General features: G+C 46.2%; 1 protein-coding gene across 1 annotated transcript in view; it reads left to right on the top strand.

Annotated features, from left to right (window-relative positions):
• Window positions 1–16,691, top strand: part of ITGA11 (integrin subunit alpha 11) — a gene marked incomplete at its 5' end in the record, with an annotated part of 163,107 nt that overhangs the window by 58,829 nt on the left and 87,587 nt on the right. Inside the window, 3 exons of the mRNA XM_081337310.1 lie at window positions 13,891–14,000; window positions 14,501–14,592; window positions 15,899–16,013. Of these exons, the coding sequence (XP_081193436.1) occupies window positions 13,891–14,000; window positions 14,501–14,592; window positions 15,899–16,013 (317 nt within the window). The remainder of the gene's footprint in view (window positions 1–13,890; window positions 14,001–14,500; window positions 14,593–15,898; window positions 16,014–16,691) is intronic.

Here is a 16,691-nt window from a genome sequence, read left to right as displayed (position 1 = left end):
TAGTGATTGACTGTTGCAGGAAATTTATTACCTTCAAGTGTATTAGAATAGAATAGAGCTGGAAGGGACCTTGGAGGTCTTCTAGTCCAGCCCCCTGCTCAAGCAGGAGAACCTACACCGTCTCAGACATGTGAATGTCCAGTCTCCTCTTAAAAATCTCCAGTAATGGAGCACCCACGATTTGTGGGGGTAACCTGTTCCACTGGTTGATTGTCCTCACTGTCAGGAAGTTTCTCCTTAATTCCAGGTTGCTTCTCTCCTTGACCAGTTTCCAACCATTGTTTCTCGTCCTTCCCTCTGGTGCTTTGGTGAACAACCTGGCCCCCTCTGCCTTGTGGCAGCCCCTCAGATACTGGAACACTGCTATCAGGTCTCCCCTATTTCTTCTTTTCTTTAGATTAGCAAAAGCCCAAGTCCTGCAACCATTCTTTGTATCTTTTAGTCTCCAGGCCTTTGATCACCTTAGTTGCTCTTCTCTGAATTTTTTCCAAAATACATTCAGATTTTAAATGGATGTGGAGCAAAATTGCAAACAGTAAAGTACAGCAGCCAATATATAATCGTTACCGTATGGTGGGGGAGGAAAATTGAACATTGATACCTTTTATTGGGGTATAGATATTCCTCTAATTCTGATCTATTGAAAAATATAAGAGTTATCAAATCATAGACATCCAGAGTATTCATGTCTTCAGTTGAATCATCTATGGACTTTGGAGATGTCTGTCATTATCAAATCATTATCAATTTAAGCTGTGAGTTACACTTCTCTTTTTTTCAACTATTTAAATAATTCACATTCCAAATACTGGGCTGTTTCTCCAGACTCATCTTGAATCTATTAGCAGTGCTGAGTCTCAGTTGTAGATTAAGTGTACCATTGATTGCAAAGGCCTGATCCTTTGTTACTTTTCCTGCCTTGCCTTCATTCCAAAGATATTGCTACTTTTCCCCCAAATAATAAAACACATGAATATTTTTTTTGGAAATGCAATTAAAAAATAATTATAGCTGCTTCACAACTAATTTTATTTTATCAGTGGGCAGCTGATTCAGTGTAGAATAGTCAACAAAGTAGATTAAAACACATGCTGATGGAATGTAGGCATGCTTTTATTTCTCTTGGTTTAATTTCCTTTTAATTTCCTCTTTTGAAGTTGACACCCTAGTCATATTCCTTCCTAGGTAAAGCAACAAACAGCTTTGCTACAAGCAATATATTTGAAAGATATAACAATTAACCAATCAACCAACCAATATTTTCCATCGTTAGTTTAAATCTCCAGCTCATGACAGTTTCTGGCTAAAGGGCTTAACAAAAAGGGATGGGGAACTATGGACCTTTTATGATTTGTGGATTTTAACTCCCAGAATTCCTGAGCCAGCAATTCTGGGAATTGAAGTCCACAAGTCATAAAGAGGCCATAGTTCCCCACCTCTGCTCTAGAGTTTCAGTCATCCGTGCTGCCATAGTCTCCAATTATTTTTCATCCCTCAATAGTGCACAAAATTGTGATAATAAAATATCACAAGTGTAATGTACTGGCCTTTTATATGCTGTAAGTGTTTGCTTATTTTGTACTGCTTGCTAATTGCTTAGTTCAATTGCTAAGTGCTTAGTTCAAGTGTATGTTTGTAATGGTTGCTGGGCCAGCCTAGACTGGTTGTCTCCAGCTGGCTAAGTAGGTCTTTGGGCGGGAAACCACTGCTTTAAACCTATGGGTCACCACCTCTCAGCCAACCATATAAATAGCTGTGCAGTAGCTCCTATGTTGCTTCTGTTTTGTTCTGACTGTAATGTATTGGGCTTTGTCTTGTTAAGGGAACATCACATGGGTTAATTGCTGGTGGATTGTTTAAGCAGGGAAGCTGGCTAACGGCTCCCAGCTCCTCAGACAACCCGTCTCCAGCGCCGCCATTTGCTGCCTCTAGGGCGGCAATAGGTTGATTTAAATCTATTGGCCACCACCTAGAGGCCAGGGTATAAATTGCTGCATTCACAGCCCTGTTTCTCAGTTCAGTTCCTGCAAGCAATAAACAATGATCTTTGCTGAACTCACTCGCCTTGTCTCGTCATTGAAGCCATGAACCCAGTATCTAAAACTGGCGACGAGGATGGGAACCTGCTCCTCCAACTGAGCTGAAGAGTCACTAGGGGAGAGGCTGAGCAGTGCCTGGCGGGAAAAGCAATTCCCCCAGAGGACCAGTCCCTGGGCAACGGAGGAGCAGGACGCGAAGACTTCGAGCCCCAGCCCCGAAGACCAGCAGAAATGGCCAAGGTCGGAAAGCTGGAAGAATTCGATATAACTCACCCAGAAAGATGGTCCTTGTATCTATCCAGGGTCGAGAACTATCTTTGCGTGAATCAAGTTGCCGAGGATGGCCTGAAGGCCGCCACGCTCCTGTGTGTGTGCGGCCCAGCCAGGTTCGACATTGCCATTGGAGTCCGTAACATTCGCACCAATGCCATTGGAGTCCGTAATGTTCACGGACTTGAAGAAGAAGCTCAGAGACCACTTTCAACCCAAGCTGTCAGTAATCGCTTGGCGCCATGCATTCGAGCAGAGAATTCAGCAGCCAGGTGAAACAGCGACTGAATTCATCATGGCCTTGAGGCAGGCCGCATGCCTGTGCCAGTTCTCCGATGTCAAGGAGAGACTACAAGACCAGCTTGTCTGCGGTCTCCGGAATCAAGAGTTACAGCAAAAACTCTTCGCTAAAGAGACTCTGTCATTCCCAAATGCGCTGAAAGAAATCATGGTGGACGAAGCTGCCGGCAGGGCTGTACGAGCCATGTGGCCCTCCAAAACAGCTCAACAAGCTACAAAGACACAACAACCAACAGCGTCACAGCGACAAGCAACAAGGGGCAACTTACAAGGCAGATCCCTTCCTTAGGTGCCCAGGATGTGGTGGCCGCCACCAATGCTTGGACTGTAGGTTCTGGACAGCCACGTGCCGGGCCTGCGGAAAGACTGGCCACATTGCATCTGTCTGCAGAGGTTGCCAGAGGGACCAGCCGTCGAATCGCCAGTCGGACAGGAGAGGTACCGGGGCCCCGAGACAGTATAGCATGGGGTTTTACTCCAGCTGCAGAAGCATTTGCCGTACAGGAGCTTGCTGCCCCATTAAGCCAAAGTTTAGACTTCAGGTGGAGTTGCAAGGGGTCCCCTGTAAGATGGAGCTGGACACGGGCTCCGCTATATCTATTATTTCACTAGAGAGATTTAATTTTGTCTGTAATTGCAGTAAGAGATGAGCCAAGCTGAGGCCTTCTGACATTATACTAACTGATTTCCAGAATGCCAGAGTCACAGTCAAGGGTAAGGCCACACTAGCCATTAAATTTAAGGGGTTTTCTCGGCACCTGGATGTTTTCATAGTAGGGGGTAAGCGAACGAGCCTGATCGGGCTCGATTGGTTTGATGCACTAGGTATCCAAGTAACCGGAAACAACCAAACGCAAGTTGCAAGTCTAGCAACAGTATGCGAGGAATTCGCAGATGTGTTTGATTCAGCTCTGGGGACATACACGGGCCTGCCAATAACATTTAAACTAGATCCTACTGTAGTGCTAGTCAGGATTAAACCTTGTAGGGTGCCATTTGCTCTTAAACACAAGATAGACGCTGAGTTAGATAAACTTGTTGAACAGGGTATACTGCAGCCTGTAGATGGGAGTGAATGGGAGACCCCAATTGTAACGCCACTAAAAGCCAACAGGGAGGTCAGAATCTGTGCTGATTAGAAATGCACAATTAACCGTGCACTCAAACAGCATGCATACCCGGTGCCAGTAGTAAGCCACATCCTGGCATCTTTGCAAGGTGGTACCATTTTTGCAAAATTAGATTTGGCTCAGGCCTACCAACAGCTCCCTGTTGATGAGGCCACAGCCGCAGCACAGACAATTGTAACCCACAGGGGAGCATTTAAAGTAAAGCGCCTGCAATTTGGGGTCAGTGTAGCCCCCGGCATTTTTCAGGGCATTATGGAACGAACACTCAAGGGCATTCTGGGGGTTTGCCCCTATTTTGATGACGTGCTCATCGCCGTTGAATCCACTGAGGTGCTTGCAAGGAGGCTCAGAGCTGTCCTTCAAAGGCTGCACAAAGCAGGCCTCAAGCTTAAATTGAATAAGTGCAGTATTAGAGTTCCTTCAACTGAGTTCTTGGGTTTCCGTATAGATGCTGACGGCATCCATCATGCCGAGTCTAAAGTAAAAGCCATTCAGATGCCACCCAGCCCCAAAACGAAGGGAGAGCTGCAGGAATTCCTTGTCCTCCTAAATTTTACCACGCGTTCCTTCCTAACAAGGCCACAGTGGCAGAGCCGTTACACCGGCTCTTGGAGAAAAATGCTGCATGGAAGTGGACTAGTGTTCACGAAAAAAGTTTTCAGGAATTGAAGGCTCTTCTGTTGGTCAGTTCCACGATCACTCATTTCAAGGAATCAGTGCCAGTATGCCTAGCATGTGACGTGTCTCCATATGGGTTGGGGGCAGTCCTAAGTCACTTAGAGAGAGATGGAACTCAAGTTCCAATTGCTTTTTATTTGAGGACACTGTCCTCCGCCGAGCGTAATTATGCTCAAATCAACAAAGAGGCACTGGCTATAGTAGCTGGAGTAAAAAAATTCCATGACTACTTATACGGCAGGGACTTCACGGTCTTCACAGACCATAAACCGCTATTGGGGTTATTCACTACAGACAGACAGACACCCCACATCTTATCCCTAGGATGCTAAGATGGTCCATTTTTTATTGGCTTTAAGCTAATTTACAAACCCGGCAAGGATATGGGCCATGTAGATGGCCTGAGCAGGCTTCCACTGCTGCAAATCGAACCAGTTCTGGCCCCAGCAGCCTGCATTTTGTCCATTCAGGACTTGCTGGAGTTTCCCCTCCACATGGGGGACATAGCTGCTGAAATGGCAGCAGATAAGAATCTAAGCAGAGTGCTATCTTGGGTACACACGGGGTGGCTAGATAAAAGCCCAGGTCCTGAGTTTCAGAGCTATTTCACAAGGAGACATGAGCTCTCAGCTCATAAGGGTTGTATTCTTTGGGGGAACAGGGTCATAGTTCCCACCTCATTAAGGGACAGGGTTTTGCAATCGCTTCATGAAGGTCATCCGGGTATTCTTTGCATGAAAGCTTTGGCAAGAAGGTACTTATGGTGGCCAGGATTAGATAAAGCCATTGAGGCTCAAGTGCATGGGTGTTATACATGCCAGCAATTGAGGCCTGAAATGCCACATGCTCCCATTCACAGGTAGGAGGAGACACACACCCTGGTCGAGGATTCATATAGACTTCGCTGGGCCCTTTCAGGAACAGCTTTTCCTGATAGTGCTCGACAGCCACTCTAAATGGCTAGAGCACGGGTCGGCAACCCGTGGCTCCAGAGCCGCATGCGGCTCTTTGAGCCGTCTCCTGCGGCTCCCAGCCGCCCGGTGCACGCGCACCTCTTCGAACGGGCAGTGGTGCGTGCGCACCTCTTCAAATGGAGAGTGGCACCTCTCCGAATGGGTGGAGGTGCGCGCGCACCTCCCCAAACCTTTGGAAAGGTGCACCCGGATCTCCGCACGAACGGGCAGCGGCGCTGCTCTTTGGGAAAGCTGTCGTGGCACGTTTGCAGGCTGCCGAAGGCGGTAGCTCTGTAAATGGGCTGTCGCCGTCGCGCAACCGGGAACCAGTTCCATCACACATAAAAAAATGGCGACTGCGCGCGTCCGTGCATGCACAAGAAAAACCCGTTTTGCGCATGCGCAAAACGTTTTTTTTGCATGCGCGTGCATGGACGCACGCACGCGGCTCCCACTTTTTTTTATGTGTGATGGAACCGGTTCCCAGTGGCTCTTTTCCTTTTTCACGTTGCCGACCCCTGGGCTAGAGGTTATACCAATCGCAAACATGACTACTGCTAGGACCATCCAGGTGCTTAGGAAACTCTTTGCAACGCACGAGCTGCCCGATGTCATAGTGTCCGATAATGGGGCCCAATTTACTGCGGCAGAATTTCAGGCGTTCCTGAGGGCAAACCTCATTAGGCATGCGACATCGGCTCCATTTCACCATCTAGTAATGGTCAAGCCGAACGTATGGTATGAACCACGAAAGAGTCATTGAGGCGTATAGTGACTGGGGACTGGCACCACAGACTGGCTGACTTTGCTCTGCCAACATTCCACGCCATGCACGGCAATGGGGAAAAGCCCAGCAGAGCTGCGCTGGGGGAGGCGCCTAATCACAAAACTGGACAGGTTGCACCCAGACTGGGTGGCAGCTGAGGCCTCTAGCCCAAAACCCCCGAGGGGGCTGCAATTGGGCAATGGGGTGTGGGCCAGGAACTATGGGCATGGAAACTTGTGGGTGCCAGGGCAAATCACCAAAACGTCGGGCCCTCTCTCATATGAAGTGGGCCTAGAGGCCGGGCGAGTCATTCGTCGCCATATCGATCAGCTTAGAAAGCCTTTCCCAGAATGGTCACAAAGTGAGGACTTCGTCCCAGGTCCCATCCACAGACCGCAAACCGGCAGCCAGGCCGATCAATCCATAGGCTCTGAGGCACCAAGCAGTCAGAGCAACGGAGAGGTGGCCATAGGGGAGGAAAGCCCAGGAGTGCAACATGGGGCCCCTGACGGAGAAAGCCAACCAGAACACTACAGCCGCTGTGCTAACTCTGCGGAGCAATTGGACTCTGGGGTGGGCTGTCCTGGAAGGGCCAGCCAGAGAATTCCGAGTCAACCAGACTTGCTTGAACTTACGGACACTGGTCTACCCAGCCCGGCAGGCAAGCTGGTAGACCAGGAAGTGCCTGGGTCTCCCAGGTATTCCACGAGGGTTCGCAAGCCTCCTGCATATTTACAAGATTTTGTTCTGAAATAACTGTCTGTATCATTATTGTGCTGCCTGCTAGGAGACCCTCTGTATTAGCCAGTATGGAAAAAACATGTATATTGCACATTACTGTTGTACCTCTGTAAACTCATATTGCTGTAATCATTCTCATTGTTGTTATAATGTTTGTACATTCTAGGGGGGAGCGGTGTAATGTATTGGGCTTTGTGTTGTTAAGGGAACATCACGTGGGTTAATTGCTGGTAGGTTGTTTAAGCAGGGAAGCTGGCTAACGGCTCCTAGCTCCTCAGACAACCCGTCTCCAGCGCCGCCATTGGCTGCCTCTAGGGCGGCAATAGGTTGCTTTAAACCTATTGGCCGCCACCTAGAGGCCAGAGTATAAATTGCTGCATTCGCAGCCCTGTTTCTCAGTTCAGTTCCTGCAAGCAATAAACAATGATCTTTGCTGAACTCACTCGCCTCATCTCGTCATTGAAGCCACGAACCCAGTATCTAACACTGACCTTCAATAAAGCCTGTTGCTGTTTGAACCTCCTGTCTCACTCAATGCCTGCAAAGAACCGGCTACACAACGACAAGAATCACATCTGTTCCAATTCAGCTCCAAATAGCCCAATTTGACTATGGTAACTCTGCCATCTTGCACATTTTGACCAAACCCTTGAACATCCCAACTGAAGCATGTACAGTCATAAACCTCTCCAGAGTCACTTTGCCTGTGGTCAGAAACCCCTTTGGTGCTACTTCTGTGAACTGGGAAATTGTGGAGCAGTTGAATCCATCCCAAAGCTGGTGTTTACAGGGTAGAGTCAAAAGAGTAAGTTGATGACCATGATGGTGTATTCAAAGCTAAATACCAGGATAGAAGGTCCAAGATGCAAATTGTGTAATTTATTTTTATCAGATGTAATAGCACAAATTTGTATGATTTTTTTAAAAAGATAACTGGGAAATATTTATGCATTTGTTTACTTGTTTCACATATTTATATGGCTGCTCATCTACCAAAACACTCAAGACAAAAAACAAATTGCACATTTGCAATCCATAATATTAAAGTACACAAAATGTTTGTTGAGCCCCCTGAATAATCTTGCAACAATAGCAAAGATAGGCCAACGTCCATATCAGAATTCCACTAGCATCCCACCCCAATTGTATCTTTATGACTTTGTGGAAGGCCAGCGGAGTCAGGTCTATCCATATCTTGAGAGGAAGCTGAGGATTGGTCTATATTGTCTGCTCTCTCCTTGCCTTGATACTCCTGGGAAAGAACTTCAGCCACTCTTCATTTTTGTGAATTCCTGGGCATCTCTTGGCCCTTACATGACTTGGATTCAGGGCTTCAGCAGAGAAGCTCAAAAAATTCCAGATGGCTGCCATAATTGTGTGATTGAAGCCCAGGCTTGTTGGGGAAATATCCCAAGTGAAACAACCAACAAGCTGGAGATAGTTAACGAGGTACATCCTTATGACATAAAAAATGATTATCCAGCAATTCTCCAGTAAGGAAAAAGGGCCTTGTATAAAAACAATGCATATATAGTTTTCCAATATACATATTCATTTAACTAGTTTTCATATTATACATAAAAAATAGCCAGGCATGGTTATAACTATGCACATATTTCTTCTTAAAAAATGTTTGCAGCTTATCTAGACACACTTTTATCTGTGAAGAACAACCATTTAAAGACTAAGGTAGTTGTACCAATTCATTAGAGTTTACTTCAGCAGTTTTCTTCAAGGCTATTCAGTTCCTGCTACTATCTGAATAATCTGCTGCTTTCAATGTTTTTATTAAATAATCTTCCTCCACAGATTTCAATCACAATGTTGTAGTTTCCATCTTGACTTTTTGACTCCCTGACATCCGTGTATAAGATGCACCCTTGTATAAGACGCTCTGGCATGTGAGTTCCAAGCTTACAGCAAACAAAGTCAGCGCTGGGAGCAACCGCCTCCCAGCACTCTAAACAGACGACTCCTGGCCAGGCCCACCCCCCACCCCCCACCTAACCAGCATCTGGCACAATAAGCATGCATAGTCAGTTCACAGCAGCAGCCTTCCTACCCTGGTAAACAAACTGGCGTGAGCACCAGCATGACCGCAAAGCAAGGGAAGCAAAGGCAGGTTTTAAACTCCCCGCCATTTCACCACACCAATCAGCTGTTTGGCCGAACAGCTGAGCCAACAAATCCAGAAGTTTGGCCGGCTGCTATTATCAAGCAGGACGGCCTCGCAGCTGCGTTCCACAGGGTCCCTGGTCAGCATACAGGTACGAGGAAGGGCTGTCGCTGCCATCCATGCTTCTGGTCCCGTACGCTGCCTCTGGATGCTGTCATCCGACGATCTTGCCCCCTCTCCCCTCCCGTTAGTGGCAAGCCCACAGGGGCTTGACACCTGCACCAGGCGGCATGGCAGCGGTATGTAAAGAACCCACACAGGCATGCCCTGGGCTGCGGAGGTTACCATTATTTTTTCATGTATAAGATGCTGCAGTTGTATAAGGTGCACCTGATTCTTGAACAAGGTGTTTGCAGGAAAAAAATAGCATCTTATACATGGAAAAATATGGTACTAATTTTTAGAAAATGCAGTATTGATGTTAGTGAACTGAGATCAAATACATCTCTTCAGTTAGTGGCAACCGAAAGTCACCCTGGGTCTTCTGCTCCTTCCTTATAGGGTCAAATAATCATAGGGCTGGAAGTCCCATTGCTTCTTGTCTTTGGTGCCTCTCTTTCCTGTGGCTGCCCCTCAAATACTGGAAGACTGCTATCATGTGTTCCCTGAGTCTTCTTTTCCTTAACTGCCTCGTAACTAAGCAGTGACCCACCAGGACACCTATATCCCCCTCACAGGCATTAATGCTGAGCCAGGTACTCCTTCTTCTGTACCTACCCACTTGATTTTTCCTGCCTATGTGCAGGATCTCACTTTTCTCATCACTGAACTGCCTCTTGTTAGATAGGACTCAGTGCTCAAGTCTGTCAAGTTCCTCCTTGAGTCTATCTTCCAAAGTGTTAATATTTCTCCTCAGTTTGGTGTCATCCACAAAGTTGACGATCTCATCCCCTCATCTATGAATCATTTATGAAAAGGCTGAAAAATGTAGAGGAAACAAAAAGTCACATCAGTGAAGAAAACAAATGTGGTAAAATTCTGAAGTATCTTTTTTCCCTGGTAGATTGAATTTTAAATTGTTAATGATCTGTGGCCACTGAGTTGTATGGAAACCTGGCAGCTGCAGAAATATTTTCCCAAATATTTTAATGGTAAATACTGAAATGAGTTGCTTCAGATGTCTCAATGGTATTCGCTGTTCCAAGAAGTTTTTAGGAGGCATGGCAGCTGACCTATTAAAATATTTGGATTCACTCTTTGCAAAAGCAAACCAATAATATTGTGTGTGTGTGTATGTATGTATGTATGTATGTATATATGTATGTATGTATGTATGTATGTATGTATGTATGTTCCCCCGCACATGCAGAGAAGCTGTTACTCTGTTACGTGGCACTCGGGATTCGATCCGCCAAACTGCCGACCTTCTCATCGACAAGCTCAGCGTCCTAACCCACTGAGCCACTGTGTCCCCAACCTAGCAGTTTGAAAGCACGTAAAAAATGCAAGTAGAAAAATAGGGACCACTATGGTGGGAAGGTAACAGCGTTCCGTGTGCCTTTGGCATCTAGTCATGCCGGCCACATGACCACGGAAATGTCTTTGGACAAGTGCTGGCTCGTCGGCTTTGAAATGGAGATGAGCACCAGCCCCTAGAGTTGGAAACGACTAGCACGCATGTGCGGGGGAACCTTTACCTTTACCTTTATCTATAGGTAAAGGTAAAGTAAAGTTTCCCCCGCACATGCGTGCTAGTCGTTTCCGACTCTAGGGGCCGGTGCTCATCTCTGTTTCAAAGCCGAAGAGCCAGCACTTGTCCGAGGACATCTCCGTGGTCATGTGGCCGGCATGACTAGACGCCAAAGGCGCACGGAACGCTGTTACCTTCCCACCGTAGTGGTCCCTATTTTTCTACTTGCTTTCAAACTGCTAGGTTGGCAGAAGCTGGGATGAGTAACAGGCGCTCACTCTGTTACGCAGCACTCGGGATTCGACCCGCCAAACTGCCGACCTTCCGATCGACAAGCTCAGCATCCTAACCCACTGAGCCACCGCGTCCCTTTCACCTTTATCTATACCTATGTTGTGATTCAGGGTCAGCCTGTGGGTTCGGCAGTTGGGTCGGATGACTCAGATGAGGGGAAGGAGGAGGGTGTTGAAGAACTTGCTGATGATGGCTTTGAGGCTCTGCAGAGCCCCCAGCCAGGCCCCTCCTACCTGGTGGAGACCCAGAACCAGCTGTGTGAGCCTGACAGTGTGGATGAAGATGACCCACAGCTGGCCCTGTTCAAGGACGCCCGACGCAGGAGGCAGTCAAGTAGGAGCAAGCAGAGGAAGGCTGTGGGACTTCTCGGAAGGAGGCAAAGAGAGGCCACGCCCTGAACTCTTTATAAAGGGAATGTTTGGGGGAGGGCTGGTTTGCTGAAAGCAACCGCTCCGATAGTGTTTCAAAGCTCCGGTATCTTGTTTCATGTTTTGTTTGTTTTTGTAATAAATTTGGCAGACGTATTCCAGCCTTTTGCCGTCTGTAAAGGGGTTGCCTTTTCTGCAAGGCCGGTAGCAGGCTGGTACAGAACAACCTATAGCTAAATATATATATATATATATTTCTTGATCCTTGATAAGATTAAAAATGTGAATCCCAGGCATATATATGAAAAGCATTAAAGTTGACTTGTGTTAAAAAATTTCTAGAAAAGAGACCATGTTAATTTTTTTTAAAGTCTTGTGGCACTTTAAATACTAACAAACTTATAAGCCACAAAGTTTTGTGAAAAATAAAGCTTCTCTTTAATGGCATCCTGCCATAAAAGGGGGGGAGAGGAGAAAGCAGGGGAAGATAGGGAGGGGGGATGACCAGAACTAGAAGTGCCATCCTGAAGCAAGACCCAACGGTTGAAAGATCCAAGGACCCAGGCATGAGAATGGAATGCAAATGCCCACCAAAGAGGCGCCAAACTTTAGGACTGTTAACCAAAACACCTACTTTGAATACTATTGGACATTAATGAAATGACCAAGGGGGAGGGCTTGGGAGAAGGGCAAGTCATGGGAATATTCAAATCTGGCTTTGCTTATGCTGTAACCACTTGGCTTTAGTAAAAGTATACCTTTCCCTAAAAATGGAGTCAAGGCTCTTTCTTTCCTAAATGCCCACACTCGGATAGACCTGACAGTATTTGATTAAATGCAGAGAATAGTATCCTGAATCAGGAATCTTTATATGGGGCTCTTCCAGACAATCAGTATTTCCACCTCCAAGGTCGAAGTGACTTTGCCAGACTGGGAAATAGATTCATTTCCAAAGTGAGATGACCTCCTCTACATGTTTCCCAGACACTGCTACCTTCTGAATTAGAAAGTCCCTACTGAAGCTCAAGAAGACCTAATCTAAAAGGCTATGCAGTATATTGCTTCAGGGCCTTCCACAGGCAATTCGTCCAATGTGATGGCCTTCTGACAGCCTTTAGATGTGGACCCAAGCAGCCAATTAACGTCAGAAATCAATCAGCTCAGCTGCTGCTCCAGAAGAATTAGCTGCAGTCCTTCAGGGTAGGTGGTTCCACATATTCACAAACCTTCACAAACCTGCTTCTGGGCTCTTGGTATTACTGCTGGCAGCTCCTGAGGGCTTGGGAGGTAGGACAAAACTAGTGGTCATGTGGAAAGGGAATAAATTTAACTTTCAAAAATAGCACCAAGTGTTATCGTTTACTTTCTACTGCAATTCTTCTTCCGTTAAAATCAGCCAGCATGAAATCAGAATTTTGATTCCTGCCAGCATTTGACTTGGATGATTTGAAAAATATTTTTGCTCCAAACGGAATGAGTCTTTGTTTAGATTTCTTTCTGGTTCCGACTGCTTTGGGGAGCTCCTAAAGTCAGAGCAGCTTGTTCATTGAAGATGCTTGAGTGGCGGGAAGCCATCTCCTCTGCATCTCTGCTGGCAAATATGTCCCAACCAGCAGCCTCAACCAGCCAAGAAGAGCCTGGCGAGCTTCTAAGGGTCTGTCTCAGCATCCAGATGCCAGGTCAAGAAGGGGACAAGATGTAGTAGCCTGTTTTTGCATTGCGGCTTTTCCTATTTTGTTCTAGCACAGGAATGGGCAATCTTTTGGTAGCTGGATGCAGAGGTTAACATTTTCCTTGGAGCCCAGGCCACAGTGGGGGTGCAAGGAAGAAAAAAAGTCGGGGTCATGTAGGTACAGCTGAGAGTTTTCTTTCTCTGGGAAGGGATAGGGAAGTTTTTCCTTTTCTTTTCAAACTATGTAAGGTCTACATTCGGGCTCAAACAACACTTTTTTGTGCTTCCTACCCCCAAGTAAGGGACGCGGTGGCTCAGTGGGTTAGGACGTTGAGCTTGTCGATCGGAAGTTTGGCGGGTCCAATCCCGAGTGCCGCGTAGCAGAGTGAGCGCCTGTTACTCGTCCCAGCTTCTGCCAACCTAGCAGTTCGAAAGCAAGTAAAAATGCAAATAGAAAAATAGGGACCACTCCGGTGGGAAGGTAACAGCATTCCATGCGCCTTTGGCATCTAGTCATGCCGGCCTCATGACCACGGAGACGTCCTTGGACAAGCGCTGGCTCTTCGGCTTTGAAACGGAGATGAGCACCGGCCCCTAGAGTTGGAAACGACTAGCACGCATGTGCGGGGGAACCTTTACCTACCCCCAAGTGGTAAGAAATAGCACACCACTTTTCTATACTTCTGACTTTGCAGGAGGCTCGAGGGTGCCCCAAGAAGACAAATAATGACCTTGCATCACGAAACACCTCCCTGAAGCAAAGGACAGAACAAACTATTTCTAAGCTTTTAGTGGAGACAGAATTTCTCAGTTGTTATCCTGAATAACGTTCCCTAAAGGCCAGGAATTTACAGACTTTGTTTCCTTTTCCAGGCTAGTGGTAGGAGCTCCATACGAGATCAATGGGCCCCAGAAAACGGGAGACGTCTACAAGTGTTCAGTGAACGGCAAGGCCAACAGCACGTGTTCCAAGCTCAATCTAGGTAAAACTCTGGAGTGGAAGGGCTGAGTTTTTTGTCTCTGAAAGTATTAAAAGGTTTATGTTTACGTGCAAAACTCAAGTCACCTCAAGGTAGATATTGTCTATTATCTATGATTAAAAGTTGGTGAGGTGAACATAATGAAGTTTGTTCACCTCACCCACTTTTTTTTAAAACAGATGAGCAGAATTTGTAAGCCAGAAGGAAAAATTTACCAATCTGAAGAGCCTGGGTTTAACCCAGGACAGGTTCATATTAATTCTCCACGTATTTCTGAAATACTATTCCCAGTGTTTTAGCTGAGACTGAACCTGTAGGCCCAGGAGTTTTTGGAACAGGCGGTGCCTAGTCAACCCGAAGTAGGGACAATGGGGAGAAAGTGTTACAGTTGTCAAGGAGAAAAGAAAATGATGGTAGTGGTGATGAGGACACACCATGCTCTGTCTTCCAGGGCTGTGACGGTTTCCCACAGCCTGTCTTGACTCTGACACTTTTTTCCCAAGGAAGAGTAACTCTTTCCAATGTGTCGGAACGAAAGGATAACATGCGCCTGGGTCTCAGCCTAACTATCAACCCCAAAGACAACAGCTTTTTGGTAAGAAATTGTTTGTGAATGATTACAAATGCTCTTTTTACTTGGATTATCTTCTGTGCTTTCCGACCTGGAGCCCACTTTTCAGTCTCCTATTAGGCAGAATAAGATAGTTGCCTCAGACTGCAGTTTCTGGGTTTCATACACATCCAAAAATTGACAGAATAAAAGATTTGGAAGGGACCTTGGAGATCTAATCTAGTCCAATCCCTTGCTCAAGCAGAAGACCCTATATCATTTCAGACAAGTGGAGCACCACAATTTCTGGAGGCAAGCTGTTCCACTGGTTAATTGTTCTCCTTAGTTAAATGTCTCCTTAGTTCCAGACTGCTTCTCTCCTTGAGTAGTTCCCATCCATTGTTTCTTGTCCTGCCTTCTGGTGCTTCGGAAAATAGGTTGACTCCCTCTTCTTTGTGGCAGCTCCTCAAATACTGGAACACTGCTGTCATGTCACTCCTAGTCCTTCTTTACACTAGACTAGCCATACCCAATTCTTGTGATTTAAATTATTATTCTGTATGATTGTCCAAGATTAAAAAACAGGTTGCTAAAATGATTATTTCCCTTGATATTTATACTATCCCCTTGACAGGAAGATCAGGCTTACTTGTAATTCTCCTCAGGTGTAAAAAGATATAGAGGATCAAGGCACTGGATGGTAAAATTCTGAATAGAGGAGAAAATACAGAAATTGAGAACGTATTATGGAAGCCTCCGTGCCTGGGGCTGGAGACATGTCTATTCACATTAGCTGTCACTTCCAGAGGCAAAGTGCTCTAGTAGCATCTCATCACGTCCCCAAGTGCCCCACATGTTCCCTGCCTCTCCCAAGGCCTGGAATGCAGCCCCTCCCCATTTTATGAAAATGCACTGGCACCTGTGGGAGGGCAAAGGTATCCTAAGAAATAAGTTATGCTGGAGGCTGATGCTTTCCTTGGCCGTATCCACCTTACCCTTTCATCGCGTTATTACATAAAAATAATATTTTAAAATTTCAGCCAAACAGATGGGGAACTAGGAGGATACCAGATAAGTGTTTGGTGCCTGTAGTGGTTGCTACACTTTCATTCGTCTCTCATTTGATCTGCCACCATGCTTAGAAATTGCCACGTCCTGCAGAGCTACCTTCCTAGGCAGAAATTCTGTTTCATATAGCTGACTTTGATTTCCTTTCACCTCGACAAACCCCAAGCAGCAATCTGCTCATGGAGAAATGCCCCAACCTCCACAGAAATTATCCAGGCAACTAAAACAATAGCCTCTGAAAACCTCTCCTAATATGTCATTGTTTTCTTCCTTTCTGACACAGGCTTGCAGCCCTCTGTGGTCTCATGAGTGCGGAAGTTCCTATTACACCACAGGCATGTGCTCCAGAGTGAACTCCAACTTCAGATACTCCAAGTCAGTGGCTCCAGCTCTCCAGAGTAGGAGGACCAGCCTATTACGTTTCCCTCCCCCCCTCCGCTTCCTCCTTCCCTCTCTTGCTTTCCACATGGGGATTTAGAATCACCATCTTAGGGAAAACAGATAAGTCTGTTCTTGAAAAGAAGCCTGTCCAATGGGAATTTTGTGCTGATGGTAGGTAAAATGCTTCCTGATGGGCAGCAGTGAGGGAAGAAAAAACACCCTCCTCCCAGACAGCAAGGAGGCATGTTTTTGATCGGTGCTTTCCTGTGAAGAAGCAAAATGAAGAAAACAAATGATCAAGAGACTGTTCTTGGCAATGTCCTGCAGAGAATTCTCCTACAAATCCTCACTCAATCCAAGGAAAGAATAATGTGTGTGATGTCCTTACAGTTAATCACTGTAGTGAATGTGATTTATGGGACCATCTTGCCTTTTGTGCCACATCTTCTCTGCAGGCTCCCTGGCTCCATACTCTTCCATTCAATCAGAGGAAAAAGCATTTGAGAGACGTTCCTCAAGGGGCTGTTTTTTGTCAAAGTTATACACTAATCTCCAAGTGAGAATTCTTAGAAAATAGTTGCAGAATTTCTCCGGTCCCTGGAAAAATTCAGAGAAATGTTCCACCTATTTATTTCTAGGCCAACGCATTTGTTGGAAAATTTCAAAGGGTTAATTCTTGATCAGAATTAGCAGTG

Source organism: Vipera berus, assembly GCF_964194415.1.
Source record: "Vipera berus genome assembly, chromosome: 12".
Classification (NCBI taxonomy): Eukaryota; Metazoa; Chordata; class Lepidosauria; order Squamata; family Viperidae; genus Vipera; species Vipera berus.
This window is presented reverse-complemented; position numbering and strand designations above follow the sequence as displayed.